Source organism: Ascidia mentula, chromosome 8 (assembly GCF_947561715.1).
Source record: "Ascidia mentula chromosome 8, kaAscMent1.1, whole genome shotgun sequence".
Taxonomy (NCBI): domain Eukaryota; kingdom Metazoa; phylum Chordata; class Ascidiacea; order Phlebobranchia; family Ascidiidae; genus Ascidia; species Ascidia mentula.
The window spans coordinates 556,358-577,448 of NC_138573.1; the positions used below are offsets into that span (position 1 = coordinate 556,358).

Consider the following 21,091-nt stretch of genomic DNA (forward strand, 5'->3'; position numbering starts at 1 on the left):
CTCACAAAAACCAGCATTTACTTCAAGTTTGACACAAAAGTTGTCTGGTGAAATGATTTTACTGTCATCAGTTTGCAGAATCCATATTAATATTTCTGAAAGTTCTTTGACATCCATAACACGCGTACAGGTTTGATTTATTCAAGTGCAAGATGATTTTGATTGTGGTTTTAAATTTCCTCTTTTCCAACCTAACCTTTTTAGCTGTTTATTGCAATGTATGAAAGAAACAATTTAACAAATACATCGCTTACTGTAAAACCATCATCCTCTGTAACACATGATGTGAATGTTACTGAAGTTGAAAGTGTGAAATCAACTTTGCAAATTTCATCTGTTGATTGTGAAAACTTAAGGTTTGAAGTTAAAGGAAATTGTTCAAATTCGGAAAGTGAGTTAATTTTGATTTTGCTTGACTATTTTTGCTTGTGCGTTTTATAGAAATTTCTTTTCAGACAAAGAAGATAATTTTAACTCTAATACTTTTGCCAGCACTGTAGTTATTGGAGCATCGGTTGGATCTGTTATGTTGTTTCTTGTTATTGTTCTAATTGTGGGATTTATTTACATAAAACGGTCAGTATGTATTGGTTGAGGTTGACAAAATAAAAATCTTCCATGCAGTTCTGTATTATGTGCTGTATGAGCTTATCTAATTATATATCATAATATTTTGTTCATTTAATACTGGATGAATTATTCAGAAACAAGTTGCAGAATTCGTTTGTCACAAGTTCAACATCCAAGAAAAATGTTGGAAAAACTAATGAAATTGAATTAAATGAAGAAACTCAAATAAGTGAAAAACAACTTAAGGAATTTTACTTGAACAGCAAGAAAACTGGACACAAAAAACTACAAACACAATTTCAGGTTGTCTGTCTAAAAATCCTGCTAGGTTGTTTTTTATGTTCTTTATTTAGGTTATACAAGAAAGTAATGTTTTGAAAACAGTGAAAACATCATCCATAGAAATAGTGGAAAATCCTTATGAAATTGTGTCAAGTATGTTTTTAAGTTTTGTCGATTGTCTTTTTTGCATTTAACTGTTGATTTGCTCAAAGGCTCATCCAGGAATGTAAGAAAAGTAACACCAACCTTTGCTCACACAAGTGGAGATTACATTGATTTGACTTTTAAACAAGTAAAGAATTAGATTTAGTTGTTCACATATCAACTTTACTGAAAAAATAACCTTAATTCCAGGAAAAATCTGAAATATCTGATAAATGGAAAGTTGTTGAAAATCCAAGTTATGAAAACATGGGTCAGTTCTGGACAATGGTTTGGAATGAAAATGTCCATGTAATAATTTGGTTGGACGATTGTAGTGATAGGAAGGTAAAGTTGGATTGTGACATCACAAATCATATTTCATTTGACAGTACAACAGTTGTTTTTCCATTGTGTAGAATCCATGTATCCAATATTGGCCTCAAAATGGTCGTACTAAAGAATATGAAACCACCAGAATCTGTTGCAATGATGTCATTAACTGTGGTTGTTACATCATAAGGAAATTTAGTGTAGAAGAATCGGTTGGAGATTATGCAACGGTTTGTGAATTTTGGTTTGAATATTCATGAAAAGTTTTGTAATAGGGTTCTTTGATGTCAGAAAGTAATTTGTTGCTTCTTATATTAGGAGTTACGTCACATCACACAATATCACTTCACCGAGTGGCCAGCATACAGCACTCCTACGACATCTAGTGGTCTTGTGCGTCTGATTCGAGAAGTTAAAATCAATATGAAAGAAATTCAATCAGGAAGTGGGAAGACATTTCCTGTTGTAATTCACTCAACGTAAGAATGTTGGGTTTTATTCAAGTGTTGAGTTGTTTTCATTTTTTACTTTGATGCAGACGTGGGTGTGGACGAACTGGAACATTTATCGGACTTGATTATTTGATCGACCAAATGAATGAAACACAAACTATTGATGTTTATCACTTGGTCTACCACATGAGGGAGCAAGGGATGGAGATTGTTCAAAATGTGGTAAAATGATGTAACTGTCAAAATCTAAGATATATTGTATGAAAATACCTGGTTTCTTGCAAAACTTGGTTTTTAAACAGCGTTCACCAACCATGTACGCAGCAAGGCTTTAAATCCGATACAACTTTTTTGTCATAAATAACTTTTTTCGAAATGAGTTTTATTTTCATATTTTGTGTTTGTGGAAATTGTTTGTTTTGTTATAGGAACAATACATATTCCTTTATAAAGTAATGACGGAGATATCAATGTTTGGAGATACTGACATGAATGTAGAACAATTCAAATCTGTCATAGATGGAATGAACAGGTTCAAACAACAAATTTTTTTTTTATGGTCCATTTTTTTCAGCCAACCTACCTAATTTTAGATCTCCGCAGCAAAACATGGTTACAACCCAGTTTGAATTGTTGCAGCACTCATTGGATGAAGGAAATGTTTTTCCTGTTACATCCGATACGACCCAACAAGATAACACATGTGAGTAATAATTTAAAAGTTTTGCGTTGGTTTTTATTCAAGTGTCAAAGAAAGATATTGTAAAAAAATGCTTTCATGTAGATGAAACTTTTACAAATGCACAAAATTATGAAAACATCTCAACCAACACAAACCTTGCATACAAACTGAAAGTAAGTTTTAATTAAACATTGGCTGCAAATGGTATTTGCAATAATAGAAAGATTGTTTTAATCACTAAATGTTGTGGTGTGAAAACAATTTATGTTTGTTACACTTTGTTGCGAAAATAATTAATTGTTTTTTTAATGAAAGCCATATTATAGGGATACAGAGGCCACACTATTCTTCATGATACAATTCATGGAAATTCCAATCAATTCTGGAAGCTGATTTTAAATCAAAATGTTGAACTGATCATTATAGTCGGTCAAGCTGCTGTAAGTTTGTTTTTTCTTTAAAAATGGCACAAAAGTTTCATCTTGAAATTCTAACAAAACCAAGTTCTTGTTACAGAATCCTGGATTAATCCCAAGCAGTTTAAATATAGAGAAGCAGTATGGAGTTACTTGTGTGACACTTGTAAGTAAAGATTATCAAGCTGTTCAACATGGAATCAGCAAGTTTAGTGTGGAAAATGTGGATAACACTAAGAAGGTAAACAGTTTAGTTTTCATTCTTTTCTCTGTCCTGTTTTACACTAATATTTGCATTGTTGTTATGATGTTTTTTTTTCAATTGAGTTTTAACATGTGTAACAATAAAGGTATCTTTGCAGATTGAAACCAAACTTGTTTGTTTTGACTCCTGGGAATCCAGCCAAAGTTATTGTGAAGCGAATCAACTCATGCAGTTCTTGAATCTCATTGAAACTTTGAATGGAGAAAATAAGAATGGAAATGTTCTCATTTACTCAAGGTGGAAGACTTGTTTTTTCAAATATGTGTAAGAAATGACGTTTATTAATGTTTAGTGATGGATTGACAAGATGTGGAGTTTTCTGTTGTTTGTGGAATCTTGTTTCTCGGTTTAAAGCAGATAATATGATTGATATTTTCACAACATTTAAAGATGCGAAGGAATCACTTCCAAGTTTTAATGTTGACCTGGTAAGTTTGTTGTTATTAAATTATTGGAACTTCCTTATTAAGTTTTGTTTGTTTTAGGAAACTTACAAGGCTTGTTGTCACACAGTGGATGGAGTGGTGAAATCTCATGAAAATATTTAGTTGTGTTACAATAACTTTGTTATTTGGTTTTCTTGTATTGTGAATAGCTTTTCTGATGTACATCCTGTATTTTCAGATTATTCATATTTTATTCATGTTACTGCACAGGTAGTACATACTTGCTTAGTTTTATGCAGATTTAGACCATGGATAGTTTTGGAGGAATGAGATTTTCATTTCCGATTCTTTCCTTGTGCTTTGTTCACTTTGTCTGGTTGGTATTTTTAAACCAAGCTCCAATCTTTCTTTTATTAGGAATCTCATAGCTGCTTTTGGGATGAATTAAAAAGGGTTTTGCTTGGAGACTCATTAATTCCCCCCACAATTATTGATAACTTTCTGATTGATATGAAATTCCTGTTGCTGCCAGGCATATTGTAATTTAAAATGTTCTGCTCTTCTGGCAACTTTCTGATTGTTGAAGTGTTGTTAAATGTTAAATCTTGTGTTTTTTCTGACATCATGCAAAACCACTCACTGACATCTGTGTTTTTCTTGTGTTAGTTGTGTATTTCCTCTTTAAGCTTTTTCCAAAAAAATCTGGACACATATTTCAGCAATATTGGACATGAATTATTTCTCAGTTATTATTCCCACAGGTATATTGTAACATGAGTGGGGATTAATTATTCCCTGAAACCTTCACAGACTTTTTGATCAGTTTTATTATTAAGTTACAGCTTTATAAAGAATGGGCATTGCTAAATGCAGAGCAAATATGTTTTTGGTTGTCTGTGGAGGTGGAAATATTCCTGGATGCTTTGGTGTGGGTGCCATAATCATGGTTATTTTGGCCACATTGTTTTAGACAACTTGGTATAACCAGGTTCTACTTATTTTATGTTGGAAGTGAAATGTATGGAATGCATTCCTTCGTTGTTTTCTTAATTTTGTTTAGTCAAATAAAAAGAGATGCTGGTAAGTTTTATACATTTGAATGGGATGATTATTATGTGCCCTTATTTATCTTATCTGGTGATTGGCATTATCATATTGTTGTAGATGGCTCAGCATGTCAAGGTCGTTATTATGTTCTTTCCACCACAACTGCAACATATACAAATGCTCAAACAGCTTGTACAAATGGAGGTGGGGAACTGACAAGTATTCCTGATGAAGAAACTCACAACCAACTTGTGACACTAGCAAATGGGAAAGTTGGAAATGGATGGGGCACTGGCTCTCCAATTAGTAAACCCTGACATTCCCTGAATTTATCTGTTGTACTCAATGTATGTTTTCACAGCTGCTTATACTGGAGGTCATAAAGTGGGGAATCAATTTCAATGGCAAAATGGAACTGTTTATGCCGCTCTGGCTGGAGGTACTGAGGTTTTTTTCTAAGTTGTAATGAGGTTTTTGGGCTTGCAGGCGATGGTACATATAGTAGAATTTGTGTAATTGTGCTTCAACTGACAAATTTATTCAGTTAGGGCCACTATCCTATTTGTGCATAGACCATGTTTCGAGCCTAACATTGTATAATTTTTCTCATCATTCAATTTTTGTCAAGTCATTGTGCAACCTAGGGAACCCAAAAGCATAACACTTATTTACATGCTGATTACCCAAACAGCATTGCACAAATTGACTTTTATCTGTTATTCGATTGATGTTGCAACTAATCCACTCAAACACAGATTACAACCACAAATACATTTATTTAAAAAAAAAATAAAGATTTAAATTAAATATTTGAAGATTTTTGTTAGGAAAGTAATATGAATCAATTCTACCTTCATCTTCAAACATGTTTAATCAAATTTCTGGATAACTAAATCCTTAAAATTCCGGATAACTAAATCCAGTTGTTTAAATTATTATATATGATATATTTGTTATCTCTGTTACTCTCATTTCATTAACTGTAATTATCATATCTTATTGTGATGTTTCTTATCTGCATGATAATGGATAACTGAGACATTTACCCTTAATGCAAAGTTATGCATTGTGTTTTTGTCAAGGTACATGGATCAATACTGGATATGCAAATTGGTTTACCGATAATTACTACAGAATAAATACACCAACAAATGGTGGAGATTGTATGACATTTTATGGATTATATCAAAGTGGGGTTCGTATTTGGTCATGGCGAGATCTTCAATGTGATGTCCAACGATATTACATTTGTTATCATACTGGTAAGCGTTTTAAACCAAAATTGTTTTTCCAGAAAATGATTTATTCATTTTATGATGATATCCCAGCATAAAGGGATTGTATTTATTTGGTGGTGAATAGATGCATTCTAAAGCAAAGAGTAGTTTTTCGTTTAAACTAATTTATAGATTCTAGTTTTTCGTAGCTGGGGATGGCTATCTTGTCAGACAGATTGTTTTACTTTGTGGTAAAATTTCAGCCCCGTTGATCCATTTTGTATTGTAGTAAGTACAAACAACTTTAAAACACTATCTGGCCAAATGACACAACAGTCCGCTGTCAGCTAATGGATTAAAAAAACATGCACAAGTTGCAAACTATTAACCTAATTGCTTCTACTGGATTGTATTGATTTGATGATCATGTTTGCAATGTGGACTGAACCAGACTATTTGTGGTGGCTTTGATGATAATATTTATCCACTTCAGGTGACAGAGTGATTACTTTGGACAAACCAACAGTCAGTGATGTACCTGGACAACAGTTTACCATCGTAATATCAATATCCCACATGTACATACAACTACTTGATCTATACTACAAGTTTAATGATGGAAGCAAAACCTCAATTACAAGTGGTTTTAATGGAACAAGTCATACTTATACTCTCACTATGCCTTCAAGTTCTAATTCAATCACAATCAGTGGTGAAAGTTCTGTAACATCATGTTCTATATCTGCTACCAGTCAACTTAAACAAGGTAAAGAGTTGTTTGGTGTATTTGCAAAATGGTTTTAATGTTGCATTTTGTTTTGTGAAAAAATCTGGTAGTTGTCTGATGTTATTTTCGTCATGACTCTAAGTACCGCAGCAACCAGTTAAGAATGAGATTTAAATGGAGATTGGTAAAAAAAATTTTGAGGCAACTATTCATATATAGGTTTTCTCATGTTCTTTAGTCAAAACAACATTATCAACAACATCAATAGTGGCAACTTCCAGTTCAACCCAACAAGTAACTTGTACAGTAACTGGTTACTCAAACCCACAAGCAAGATGGTTCAGGTAACAATCCTTACCTTGTTATAACAAGTTCTATGAGTTTATCTGTTACAGAGGAACTAACCAAGTTACCACATCATCATCATCCAACATTTACCAAAGTACCAACATAAATGTTGATTCTTACACTTCTCGATCAATTCTCTACATACAAGGTAGCACTGTAGGAAGTGATGGGGGACAATATGTGTGTAGAGCAACAAACTGGAATGGTGATGGAAATACTGACAGTACATTAACTGTTAATGGTGAGACAACTGTTATGTCCGTTAATATTGTTCATACATATAAAAATGTTAGGTCCCTTTCAGAAAAATCTAATAACTTAACTTTTAACTATGTTACAGTTGCCGCAAGCATTCAAACATCTCAATCTTCACATATTTTTAGAATTGGTGTTAAACAAATATTCACATGTACTTCATATGGTTACCCAATACCTCAAATAACATGGATGAGGTGAGATGTTGATACATGTAGTAGGTGCTCACTTGTTCAAACGCATGGGGAGCCCAAACTTTTGTGAAATGATTTTGTGATCATGTAAAGCAATGTCACAAACTTAGCTGCATTTTTCTATGTATTTGTGCACACCTAATGACTTTGCTCTAAAAATTTAAACATGTAATTTAAATATTATCTGGACCAAGATTTTTGCATCTCCTCGACAAATCGTATAAAACAAACCGAGCTTTAGGTTTCATTAAAATGTTAAAATTGGTTTAATCACCCATAAGCTTGTTAATAAATCTGTTGGTGTTTTTTAGAAATGGGGCCAGTGTAAGTTCCAGTGGAAATATTCACCAAACATCACAAGTAACAACATTATCACAAAATAAAGTAGAAAGAAAACTTTATGTTACACTTCAAGATATTAGTGAGGCTGGACAATATACATGTAATGTTTTGAGTAATGTTGCTGTTGGAAGTGATAAAACAAGTAACATACAAGTTCAAGGTGAGTTTTAAAAAAGACATAATTACTCATTCATTTATATGCATTTTTTTCTTTTAGTTGCTGCAGACATTACCACAACTCCTGTGTGGGAAGTAACCACAGTTGGTGTGCCAGAAATATTTTCATGTACTTCATATGGATTTCCAACACCTCAAATAACATGGCAAAGGTAATTTACTACATTAAAGAAAATAACCGATAATGCACTGTTTTGCCTGGCTACTTGATCAATTAGTCCAGAGTCAGTCACATGCTGCATCCCTAAGGCTTTTCAGGTTTAAATCATGTGCACTACTGTCTGAACCACACAAAATTAATACAGTTGTCCAATTACACTGAGAATTGTGATGCAGTATGTGAAACATTAAATTTTATGTTGTTTCAGGTCATGAATAACTACTGTATTGGTTGTTGTCATTTATGATGTGGTCCTTATTTTCTTGAGCATATGCTATTTATTGTTTTATCAGAAATCTTTTTTTATTTTGAAATACTGATCAACAATAATAAAATAAAAATTAATTGCAAATGAGAATATTTTTGCCATTTTTAGAAGTGAAAATCATGTTAGTACCCATGGAAAAAAAGCAGAATATCATTTTGCAAGAAATGAAACTGCTCTTACACCATGTTACATAACAGTTCTTTTCATGTAGAAATGGAGCCATTGTCAGTTCCAGTGGAAATATTCTCCAAACATCACAAGTAACAACATCATCACAAAACAAAGTAGAAAGAAAACTTTATGTCACACTTGAAGATATTAGTGAGGCTGGACAATATACATGTAAAGTTTCAAGTAATGTTGCTGGTGGAAGCAAAACAAGCAACATACAAGTTCAAGGTAGGATTAGAAAGATTTAAAAATTACTATCTATCCATATTGTCAACATAATTTTGTCAGTTGCTGCAAACATAAGTGCATCTCCAAATTTTCATGTTTTTGAATCTGCAAGTCAACAAATATTCACATGTACTTCATATGGTTATCCCACACCTCAAATAATATGGATGAGGTATGAAAAATTGAAACAAACTGTGCATATTTTAAATCTGTTTTGTTTTAAGGAATAAAGTCACTGTTCATAGCAGTGGAAACAATTACCAAACATCACAAGTAATAACATCATCACAATACAAAGTAGAAAGAAAACTTTATGTTACACTGCAAGATATTAGTGAGGCTGGACAATATACATGTAGAGTTTCAAGTAATATTGCTGGTGGAAGTGATAAAACAAGTAATGTACATGTCATCGGTTAGTACTTTTTGGTTATAGTTGGAATTGCTCCATCCTAAAGGAACTAATACTTTTTCAGCACCAGCATACCTTAAAACATTTCCATTATTACAAGTTTTCACTGATAAGGCAACAAGTATATTCACATGCATCTTCTTCGGATATCCTGCATACAATGTAACATGGACAAGGTTATTACTTTGCTATCTTTTGGGATTTTAGTTGCTTTCTACAAAATTTTCTTCCTTGTTTTGTAAGAAATGGAATTCCAGTTAGTTCAACATCAGGTAACAATGTCCACCAAACAAAATCTGAATACATTGGAACAACTGTTGTCAGAAAACTTTTGGTTGCATTAAAACATGTTAATGAAGCTGGAAATTATACATGTATTACACAAGGAGCAAGTCTTAGCAGTAACATACAAGTGCAGGGTAATAAAATATGTTTATTTTATTTTGAAAAGTAAAAATGTCAACAAATATGTCCCCAGTTGCTGCAAACATCAGCACATTCCCATCTTCACATGTTTTTACTCCTGGAGACAAACAAATATTCACATGCACATCATATGGTTTCCCTATACCTCAAATATCATGGTTTAGGTTTGTTAACAATACTAGACAGATATACATAGATGCTTGCTTATTTGTAGCCAATAACACTTTTCAATTTAAAATTTTTGTCAACTTACGTATATTTGCTATGCTCTATATGTTAAACAGTAACTCACATTACTATGTACTTCCTATTAAGTGTGTCATACTTTAGTTTACTTTAAATTTGTGTGAGGATGTTGTGCAGGTTTTGTTCATTCTATTATGCATTTGTAGAGGTGAAAATAATCTTCGGCAATTGAGTTCTACAAATATTTACCAAAAACCACAAGTAGACTCACTTTTACTTAACAAAGCTGAGATAGAACTTGATGTTACATATCAATATATTGAAGATGCAGATATTTATACATGTAAAGTTTCAAGTAATGTTGATGGTGGAAGCGATAAAACAAGTTCAATACAATTACAAGGTAGGAAATGTTTTAAGTTTTGCATTGACAGGCCCATGAATGCAAATAATTTTTTTGTACAAGTAGTCTGGTAATATATACTAAAAAATTTGTGTTCGATGAAATTTAGTTTTTTATTAAGTTCCAACATATATAATAACCACTCCAAAGAGACAAGTTGTTACCTTTGGAAAACCAACAATATTTGAATGCTCAACATATGGATTTCCAAGGAGAGTTCAAATCTGGTTCAGGTGGGAAATTTGTAAAAACTAATTCCTGTAAAGTTGTAATGCGTAATTTATTTAAGAAATGAAAAAAAAGTGAGTCCTAACAACAAAAGTAATATTTATGAAATTTCCTCCCTGGAAAAAAAATATGTGAGAAAACTTAACATTACACTCCAACATATTAATGAGAGTGGAAATTACACATGCCAAGTTGGCAGTAACCTTGGTGGTGGATTGACTTTGTATGAAAATATTCAAGTTCAAGGTGGGATTGTTTTTTGTATGTAACCTTGTGGGGTTGTAATGTACATTCTTTACTACATTAGTTGCTGCAAACATCTCGATTTCAACACACAAAATATTGGTTAATGAATACAATGAGGTGTTTACAGTTGATTGTGTTTCTTATGGATTTCCTACACCCACTCTTGACTGGATCAGGTAACTTCCTAATTTAAGCAAAGGTTTTTATACTTAGTAACATTCTTCACACGTTCCTTTGTATGGTAATTACACTTTGTGTATGGTAATTGTTTGTTGCATGTTTTATCATTTAATCAACTTCGTCTACATCCACAATATTTTTGGAAACATAGCTGGAAAGGACCAATTGCATTGTTTTTTTATGTTTGACTTGTGTTTCCATAGTTAATTTAGCTACAATCATTTGTCCTGTATTATTTTACAAAATATAAATCTTCTTTTCAACTTAATTTTTATAGAAATGGTGTTGTATCAAACACAATTTCATCACCTGTTCATCAAACAACATCCACTACTGGAAGTTACAAATCAACATCAACACTGACTTTAACACAAATAGATTCTTCTCGAGCTGGTCAATATAAATGCATTGCATCCAATATTCCTGGTGGATTTGGTGTGCAAGAAATACTAGCAGTTAAATGTAAGCATATTGTCTCACTTTTGTGACTTCCAGGAAACTGATCATTCTAGTTTATTTTGAACTTGCAGGTTATTTATAGGTTACAAAAAGGAATTATTCAAATGGTTCCTGTACACTAGTTTTGAATATTTAAATATTAATTACAAGCCTTTTATTGCAGCAAAGGTGCCAGATGTCATGCAACACAATGGTCAATATTATGTTGTTTACAATGTGTTTCAAAATTATTCTTATGCATTAAAACAATGTGATGAAAGAGGGGCAAGTTTGGCAAACGAGAATTTTCTGAATAGCTCCCTGTTTAGCCAAGGGATATGGATTAAAGGTTACAAAATAAGCTAATAAAATTTCATATTTTGAATGTTTTTGCTTTGTTACTATTTTACCATACAAACACAACCAAATACTGAATAGAAAAAATATCTTTTAGGGGATGATCATGATTTCAGTGGAAACCATAATTCATCATGTAGAGTTTATATTGGAGTCAACCAAATTATCAATTCAGGGTGTGATGAATTGCATCCATTTGTATGTTTATTATCAGGTATATTTACAACGTTTGCATGTGTGTTGGTTACCGACATACTTTGGTGTTCAGGGATTGAGATTATTGAAACAAGCAAGTGTTATTATGACAAAGTTGTTGTAAAGTGGAGAGATGGCACAAAATACAATGGAACAATAACTTACACCTTATCTGTGTTTAACTCCAACATGTCAGTTAACATCAGCAAACAGATCACACAAAACTCAACATCAAACTATGAATATTCAACATCTGTTGAAAATCTTCCAACTGGCACAAACTTTACAGCAACAGTGAGTGACCGAAGCATTAACTTTTGTTAATACACAATTTTATTATTTGTGTTTTAAGGTACAACTGCAATCAACATATTTTAGGTATAAGCCTTCATCAAAAACTACAGCATTTACTTCACGATTGTTTCAAAACTTGTATGGTGAAATGGTGTTATCATCATCAGTTTGCAAAGTACAAGTAAACATTCCTTCAGACATACTATCTGCCATAACAAATACACAGGTGAATTTATATCTGTAGAAGTATTTTGTTGAGATCTCTTTTATAAATTTAAACAATTTAAAGCTTTTCATCCTGAAACACCGAAACAGCAACTTGGAAAAGTCTTCGGTCATGTTTGTTCCTTCATCAGCCATAACACATGAAATATATGTTACTGATGTTGAAAGTGTGGAAGCAATTTTACAACTTTCAACTGTTGATTGTGGAAATTTGGAGTTTAATGTTGAAGGAGATTGTTCCAGACTCGACGGTATTGTGACTAACGAAGTTATTGATAATACTGTATTGTAAATTCATGTAAGAAATGTAACAAAATTTTTTTTAATGAATATATATTTGCAAATCAGGACCACAAACCCAGTACTTGGTTATTGGAACATCAACTGCTTTTTCTGTTTTGTTTCTCCTTATTGTGTTGGCTGGAATTATTTTCATTAGAAAGTAAGAATATTATTGATGCTAACATTTTGTACTTCAATATCATGTTTGCAGTGTGGTCATAGTATCAACTTGCACTAATTATGAAAATACATGTTTAGAAAACAGTTTCAAACATCATCTGCAAAACAATTTAGTCCTGAAGTAAATGAAACAGGTGCAGAAACAAAAATTAATATTAAAGAACTTGAGAATTTTTACCGTGATAGCAAAAATACTGAACACAAAAGAATCACAAAACAATTTCAGGTAAAACTTCTTATTCTAGCTTTATTGTTTTGAACTTGTTAGGTTGTTGTTTAGAAACTCAAAGAAACTGAAGACATTCCAAACTTTTTTTCCAAATCAGAAGAAAACCCATATGAAATTTTTTCTGGTATAACCTTTTGATCATGAATATGCATTTTTGGGTCAGTTTAATCAATAAAAAAAATATTTATGCATTTTTTTGCAGAAACCACAATGTCTGCTAGCAAGGCCACTGGGGATGTTGTTAATTTAACTTTAAAACCAGTAAGATTGTTAATTAGTATAAAGAATGTAAATAGTAATTAAACAAGATGGCAATTAATAAATTTCACTTTCAATTTTGTATTGAAGAGAAAAGTTGCAATGTCTGAAAAATGGAAAGTTATTGAAAATCCAAATAATGAAACAATTGCTCAGTTTTGGACAATGGTTTGGTATGATGCTGTTTATGTCATAATAATGTTGGATGATCTTAGTGTTAATAAGCAGGTGGAGGTAAGATGGAACTTACCTGAATAATTCAACAAACAAATCAACATTATTCTATTTAGGAAAGTTCTTGTGCAAAGTATTGGCCGGAAGTAGATGAAGTTAAACAATACAAAACAATAAGAGTTCATTGTGACGATATAATTCATCACGGTTATTACGTCATCAGGCATTTTAGTATTGAAGAAAGTCAAGGAGATTATGTATCGGTAGGAGTTTTAGGTTTAATTGAATGTATTTTACCTATTGTCTGGTTGTCCAGGAGATACGTCACATCAAACAATATCATTTTATGGATTGGCCAGCTTACAGCACTCCTACGACATCTAGTGGTGTTGTTCGTCTGATTCGAAAAGTACAAAATCATTTGAAGGAAAGACAATTAGAAAATAAAAAAAACTTACCGATTGTGGTCCACTCAACGTAAGGATTATGATAGTTTCATTTAACGACTCTCTTGGTCGATAGGTTTTGTGTCTGGGTCTGGAGGACTCATCGGTCCTCTGGGAGACATCTGGATTTTCTTATTATAATTGTTGCAATTAATAAAAACGTTTGAATTATTTATATTTCGTTTCAGTTAAAAAGAAAAATTTTTAAATGTTGGTTTTGGAGCTTGGCATGTTTTGTGTGAATAAGATTTAATTTTCTAAATTTTCATAGACGTGGTTGTGGACGTACTGGAACGTTTATCGGACTTGATTATTTGATCAACCAAATGAATGAATCACAAACTATTGATGTTTATCACATGGTCTACCACATGAGGGAGCAAGGGATGGAGATGGTTCAGACTGTGGTAAGTTTTAAGGAAACTTCACTAAAATTACTGGCTTTGCAGCCACTGCGTCGCAAACAAGCTGGTCCAACCATTTTTCTTGAAAAAATCAAACCACATTGTTGTCAACCAAATAAGGTTTCGTTTTTATGTAAGTTTGCATTTAGGCGCAGTACATATTTCTTCACAAAGTAATGGCAGAGATATCAATGTTTGGTGTTACTGATATGAATGTAGAACAAATCAAGTCTGTCATTGATGGAATAAAGAGGTAACAATACATAACCTCTAGTTTTCGGCAAATATATTTTTGCTTTGATAGAATTTTATTTATTTTGTTGTTGTTTGTTTTTAGATCTCCGCAACAGAACGCAGTCATAATTCAATTTGAAAAGTTGCAAAGTTTATTGGAGAACGGAAAAATTTTGCCTGTCGAACGTGGGGAATCCCGGAATAAAAACATCTGTAAGTACAGAAAGTTTTCATCGTCCAATTATTACACAGCAGTGATAAAGCAACCCTAAGGTGGTGACTCACTGTTTTGCAGACGAAACCTTTGCAAAAATTCAAAGCTATGAGAACATGTCGTCCTCTACTGTCAATTATGCATTCAGACTGAAGGTAAACTTTTTCATAAATCGTAAATAGATCGAAATTTACTTTCATTAGCACTGAATCTGCACTTTATGCAAAATAAAGCCGAAACGCTTCTTTATACACCTGTATTAAGCTAGAAACGCACAAAAAAGATTTGTTGAAATGGAAAAATTTACCACTGTGTTTATGTCGTTACGAAATGTTTATTGCAGAAATACAAAGAAGATGTGATAGTTTACAATGGAGTTGGTAAAAATTTTAACGAGTTTTGGAAGTTGGTTTTGAATCACAATGTTGACCTGATCATTTTGCTTGATCATTCCAATGTGAGTGTTTTGTGCAATGTTCAACCGCGTAGTAATTGATATAAAGGAACTTTCTTAAGGAAAGATTGAACCAATAAAAATTGTGCTATTTACCAAATTTTTGGGCAAATTTAATTGAGATTTTAGTGGTACCACAATTGAATTGACAACATGCATATCTTACTAAGCTTCATTTCAGGATCAAGATTTGATTCCAAACGATTTGAATACCAAGGAACAATATGGAGTAACGTATGTAACCCTGGTAGGTGATGAAGACCCAACTGTTCAAACTGGTTTTTTTGTAGAAAACCAACTCAGCACAAAAAAGGTAAACTCCCTCAATCACATCTAATAAAATCAAGATCAAATTTAAAGTGTTGCACAGGTCGAAACACAACTTGTTTGTTTCGCTTCTTGGAATGGAAAATACTCTTGTGGTTCAAACAAACTCCAGAAATTTGTTGAACTTTTTGAAACACTAAATCGTGAAAAGAAAAATGAAAATATTCTGATTTATTCTAGGTCAGTACTCTTCTCACTGTTTCAATGAGTTTTGTAACAATTTAAATGATAAATGTAACATCAGAATTGAGCAGATCGATATTTTAACATACATTTTCATATATTTGTATTGTATAGTGATGGATTGACAAGATGTGGAGTCTTCTGTTGTTTGTGGAATCTTGTTTCTCGGTTTAAATCAGAGAATATGATTGATATTTTCACAACATTCAAAGATGTGAAGGAATCACTTCCAAGTTATTTTATTGACATGGTAAGTTTTGGTTGTTGTTATTAAAGTGTTGGAACTTCCTTATTAACTTCTGTTTTTTTTAGGAAACATACAAGGCTTGTTACCATACGATGGATGGAGTGGTGAAAACAACATGAATATGCTGTCGTTACCTCCGCAACTACTGTTAAAGCACTCACTTATATTATTACGCAGATTTACTGGTGTTGTGTTGTGTTGTGTTGGTCATAAAATTGTTGAGCTTGTGTGATTACAAAACTCATAGTGTGTGAACCCAATGAAAGTCTGGTATCTTTTACGACCACAAAAACATTTTAAGAAACTGAGTAGAAGTAGAAAATAAAGTGTGGACGTTTTCGTCCAATTCAACCACAGATGTCAGTGAAAATATATTTCCTAATTTTGTTTTACTAACGAATAAACCAAGCGATATGCATTTGTCAGCAGCCCTACTTACAGTTTTAGGTCAATTTTTCAAAACCGAAAACTTTTCGGATTTCGGCAATCCAGAACATTTCCGGTCACAGGCCGATTTGACTGGAATATTTCGGTTTCAAACCGCTTTGGTGTTTTTTCAAAAATTGACCGAACATTTCATCTCTCGGATTCCGGTTTGGAGGTTCGAGAGGCTGCTGAAACCGGTTTTAACCTGGAATATTCCGGAGAATTCGGCCTGGAACTGGTTATTTTTGTTTTGTCTCGGATTCCGGTTTTAACCGGTTTGGAGGTTCGAGAGGCTGCTGAAACCGGTCCAAACCAGTTTAAACCTGGAATATTCCGGCGAATTCGGCCAGGAACCGGTTATTTTTGTTTTGGAGAATATCCGGATAAACGGAAAGGGGTGTTTTTTCAAAAATCGAACGAATATTTCATCTCTCTAATTCCGGTTTCAACCGGTTTGGAGGTTCGAGAGGCTGCTGAAACCGGTCCAAACCAGTTTAAACCTGGAATATTCCGGCGAATTCGGCCAGGAACCGGTTATTTTTGTTTTGGCGAATATCCGGATAAACGGAAAGGGGTGTTTTTTCAAAAATCGAACGAATATTTCATCTCTCTAATTCCGGTTTCAACCGGTTTGGAGGTTCGAGAGGCTGCTGAAACCGGCCCAAACCAGTTTAAACCTGGAATATTCCGGCGAATTCGGCCTGGAACCGGTTATTTTTGTTTTGGCCAATATCCGGAAAAACGGAAAGGGGTTAGCCTTGGGAGTTTTTTCAAAAATCGAACGAATATTTCATATCTCTAATTCCGGTTTCAACCGGTTTGGAGGTTCGAGAGGCTGCTGAAACCGGCCCAAACCAGTTTAAACCTGGAATATTCCGGCGAATTCGGCCTGGAACCGGTTATTTTTGTTTTGGCCAATATCCGGAAAAACGGAAAGCCTTGGAGTATTTTTCAAAAATCGAACGAATATTTCATATCTCCAATTCCGGTTTTAACCGGTTTGGAGGTTCGAGAGGCTGCTGAAACCGGCCCAAACCAGTTTAAACCTGGAATATTCCGGCGAATTCGGCCTGGAACCGGTTATTTTTGTTTTGGCCAATATCCGGATAAACGGAAAGGGGTTAGCCTTGGAGTTTTTTCAAAAATCGAACGAATATTTCATCTCTCTAATTCCGGTTTCAACCGGTTTGGAGGTTCGAGAGGCTGCTGAAACCGGCCCAAACCAGTTTAAACCTGGAATATTCCGGCGAATTCGGCCTGGAACCGGTTATTTTTGTTTTGGCCAATATCCGGAAAAACGGAAAGCCTTGGAGTATTTTTCAAAAATCGAACGAATATTTCATATCTCCAATTCCGGTTTTAACCGGTTTGGAGGTTCGAGAGGCTGCTGAAACCGGCCCAAACCAGTTTAAACCTGGAATATTCCGGCGAATTCAGCCAGGAACCGGTTATTTTTGTTTTGGCGAATATCCGGATAAACGGAAAGGGGTTAGCCTTGGAGTTTTTTCAAAAATCGAACGAATATTTCATCTCTCTAATTCCGGTTTCAACCGGTTTGGAGGTTCGAGAGGCTGCTGAAACCGGTCCAAACCAGTTTAAACCTGGAATATTCCGGCGAATTCGGCCAGGAACCGGTTATTTTTGTTTTGGCCAATATCCGGAAAAACGGAAAGCCTTGGAGTATTTTTCAAAAATCGAACGAATATTTCATATCTCCAATTCCGGTTTTAACCGGTTTGGAGGTTCGAGAGGCTGCTGAAACCGGCCCAAACCAGTTTAAACCTGGAATATTCCGGCGAATTCAGCCAGGAACCGGTTATTTTTGTTTTGGCGAATATCCGGATAAACGGAAAGGGGTTAGCCTTGGGAGTTTTTTCAAAAATCGAACGAATATTTCATATCTCCAATTCCGGTTTTAACCGGTTTGGACGTTCGAGAGGCTGCTGAAACCGGCCCAAACCAGTTTAAACCTGGAATATTCCGGCGAATTCGGCCAGGAACCGGTTATTTTTGTTTTGGCGAATATCCGGATAAACGGAAAGGGGTTAGCCTTGGAGTTTTTTCAAAAATCGAACGAATATTTCATCTCTCTAATTCCGGTTTCAACCGGTTTGGAGGTTCGAGAGGCTGCTGAAACCGGCCCAAACCAGTTTAAACCTGGAATATTCCGGCGAATTCGGCCTGGAACCGGTTATTTTTGTTTTGGCCAATATCCGGAAAAACGGAAAGCCTTGGAGTATTTTTCAAAAATCGAACGAATATTTCATATCTCCAATTCCGGTTTTAACCGGTTTGGAGGTTCGAGAGGCTGCTGAAACCGGCCCAAACCAGTTTAAACCTGGAATATTCCGGCGAATTCAGCCAGGAACCGGTTATTTTTGTTTTGGCGAATATCCGGATAAACGGAAAGGGGTTAGCCTTGGTGTTTTTTCAAAAATCGAACGAATATTTCATGTCTCGGATTCCGGTTTAAACCGGTTTGGAGGTTCGAGAGGCTGCTGAAACCGGCCCAAACCAGTTTAAACCTGGAATATTCCGGCGAATTCGGCCAGGAACCGGTTATTTTTGTTTTGGCGAATATCCGGATAAACGGAAAGGGGTTAGCCTTGGAGTTTTTTCAAAAACCGAACGAATATTTCATCTCTCCAATTCCGGTTTCAACCGGTTTGGAGGTTCGAGAGGCTGCTGAAACCGGCCCAAACCAGTTTAAACCTGGAATATTCCGGCGAATTCGGCCAGGAACCGGTTATTTTTGTTTTGGCGAATATCCGGATAATCGGAAAGGGGTTAGCCTTGGGAGTTTTTTCAAAAATCGAACGAATATTTCATATCTCCAATTCCGGTTTTAACCGGTTTGGACGTTCGAGAGGCTGCTGAAACCGGCCCAAACCAGTTTAAACCTGGAATATTCCGGCGAATTCGGCCAGGAACCGGTTATTTTTGTTTTGGCGAATATCCGGATAAACGGAAAGGGGTTAGCCTTGGAGTTTTTTCAAAAATCGAACGAATATTTCATCTCTCCAATTCCGGTTTTAACCGGTTTGGAGGTTCGAGAGGCTGCTGAAACCGGCCCAAACCAGTTTAAACCTGGAATATTCCGGCGAATTCGGCCAGGAACCGGTTATTTTTGTTTTGGCGAATATCCGGATAAACGGAATGGGGTGTTTTTTCAAAAATCGAACGAATATTTCATCTCTCCAATTCCGGTTTTAACCGGTTTGGAGGTTCGAGAGGCTGCTGAAACCGGCCCAAACCAGTTTAAACCTGGAATATTCCGGCGAATTCGGCCTGGAACCGGTTATTTTTGTTTTGGCCAATATCCGGAAAAACGGAAAGCCTTGGAGTATTTTTCAAAAATCGAACGAATATTTCATATCTCCAATTCCGGTTTTAACCGGTTTGGAGGTTCGAGAGGCTGCTGAAACCGGCCCAAACCAGTTTAAACCTGGAATATTCCGGCGAATTCAGCCAGGAACCGGTTATTTTTGTTTTGGCGAATATCCGGATAAACGGAAAGGGGTTAGCCTTGGAGTTTTTTCAAAAATCGAACGAATATTTCATGTCTCGGATTCCGGTTTAAACCGGTTTGGAGGTTCGAGAGGCTGCTGAAACCGGCCCAAACCAGTTTAAACCTGGAATATTCCGGCGAATTCGGCCAGGAACCGGTTATTTTTGTTTTGGCGAATATCCGGATAAACGGAAAGGGGTTAGCCTTGGAGTTTTTTCAAAAATCGAACGAATATTTCATCTCTCCAATTCCGGTTTCAACCGGTTTGGAGGTTCGAGAGGCTGCTGAAACCGGCCCAAACCAGTTTAAACCTGGAATATTCCGGCGAATTCGGCCAGGAACCGGTTATTTTTGTTTTGGCGAATATCCGGATAATCGGAAAGGGGTTAGCCTTGGGAGTTTTTTCAAAAATCGAACGAATATTTCATATCTCCAATTCCGGTTTTAACCGGTTTGGACGTTCGAGAGGCTGCTGAAACCGGCCCAAACCAGTTTAAACCTGGAATATTCCGGCGAATTCGGCCAGGAACCGGTTATTTTTGTTTTGGCGAATATCCGGATAATCGGAAAGGGGTTAGCCTTGGGAGTTTTTTCAAAAATCGAACGAATATTTCATATCTCCAATTCCGGTTTTAACCGGTTTGGACGTTCGAGAGGCTGCTGAAACCGGCCCAAACCAGTTTAAACCTGGAATATTCCGGCGAATTCGGCCAGGAACCGGTTATTTTTGTTTTGGCGAATATCCGGATAAACGGAAAGGGGTTAGCCTTGGAGTTTTTTCAAAAATCGAACGAATATTTCATCTCTCTAATTCCGGTTTCAACCGGTTTGGAGGTTCGAGAGGCTGCTGAAACCGGCCCAAACCAGTTTAAACCTGGAATATTCCGGCGAATTCGGCCTGGAACCGGTTATTTTTGTTTTGGCCAATATCCGGAAAAACGGAAAGCCTTGGAGTATTTTTCAAAAATCGAACGAATATTTCATATCTCCAATTCCGGTTTTAACCGGTTTGGAGGTTCGAGAGGCTGCTGAAACCGGCCCAAACCAGTTTAAACCTGGAATATTCCGGCGAATTCAGCCAGGAACCGGTTATTTTTGTTTTGGCGAATATCCGGATAAACGGAAAGGGGTTAGCCTTGGTGTTTTTTCAAAAATCGAACGAATATTTCATGTCTCGGATTCCGGTTTAAACCGGTTTGGAGGTTCGAGAGGCTGCTGAAACCGGCCCAAACCAGTTTAAACCTGGAATATTCCGGCGAATTCGGCCAGGAACC

At 35.1% G+C, this 21,091-nt stretch overlaps 1 protein-coding gene across 3 annotated transcripts; it reads left to right on the forward strand.

Moving 5' to 3' along the window:
• Positions 1–3,695: 3,695 nt before the first annotated feature.
• LOC145910554 (uncharacterized) lies at positions 3,696–16,134 on the forward strand. 3 transcript variants are annotated; one of them, XM_082997719.1, is made up of 43 exons: positions 3,696–4,288; positions 4,370–4,607; positions 4,692–4,880; positions 4,936–5,013; positions 5,657–5,836; positions 6,285–6,557; positions 6,757–6,862; positions 6,914–7,107; positions 7,207–7,318; positions 7,627–7,817; positions 7,875–7,986; positions 8,474–8,661; positions 8,722–8,833; positions 8,886–9,076; positions 9,138–9,249; positions 9,317–9,492; positions 9,552–9,663; positions 9,892–10,088; positions 10,210–10,321; positions 10,378–10,562; positions 10,624–10,738; positions 11,020–11,204; positions 11,365–11,529; positions 11,635–11,751; positions 11,806–12,026; positions 12,085–12,252; positions 12,316–12,502; positions 12,600–12,693; positions 12,792–12,939; positions 12,994–13,066; positions 13,145–13,203; positions 13,291–13,434; positions 13,491–13,637; positions 13,691–13,851; positions 14,092–14,227; positions 14,374–14,477; positions 14,562–14,671; positions 14,754–14,827; positions 15,016–15,129; positions 15,308–15,439; positions 15,497–15,633; positions 15,751–15,886; positions 15,949–16,134. In XM_082997719.1, exons 2-43 carry the CDS (start codon positions 4,544–4,546, stop codon positions 16,000–16,002), a joined length of 5,865 nt encoding a protein of 1,954 aa, XP_082853845.1. In that variant the 5' UTR covers positions 3,696–4,288; positions 4,370–4,543; the 3' UTR covers positions 16,003–16,134. The 3 variants fall into 3 exon arrangements, with proteins under 3 accessions (XP_082853845.1, XP_082853843.1, XP_082853844.1); XM_082997717.1 differs by having other exon boundaries at positions 4,370–4,880; XM_082997718.1 differs by having other exon boundaries at positions 4,279–4,288; positions 4,364–4,880.
• The last annotated feature ends 4,957 nt before the right edge of the window (positions 16,135–21,091 follow it).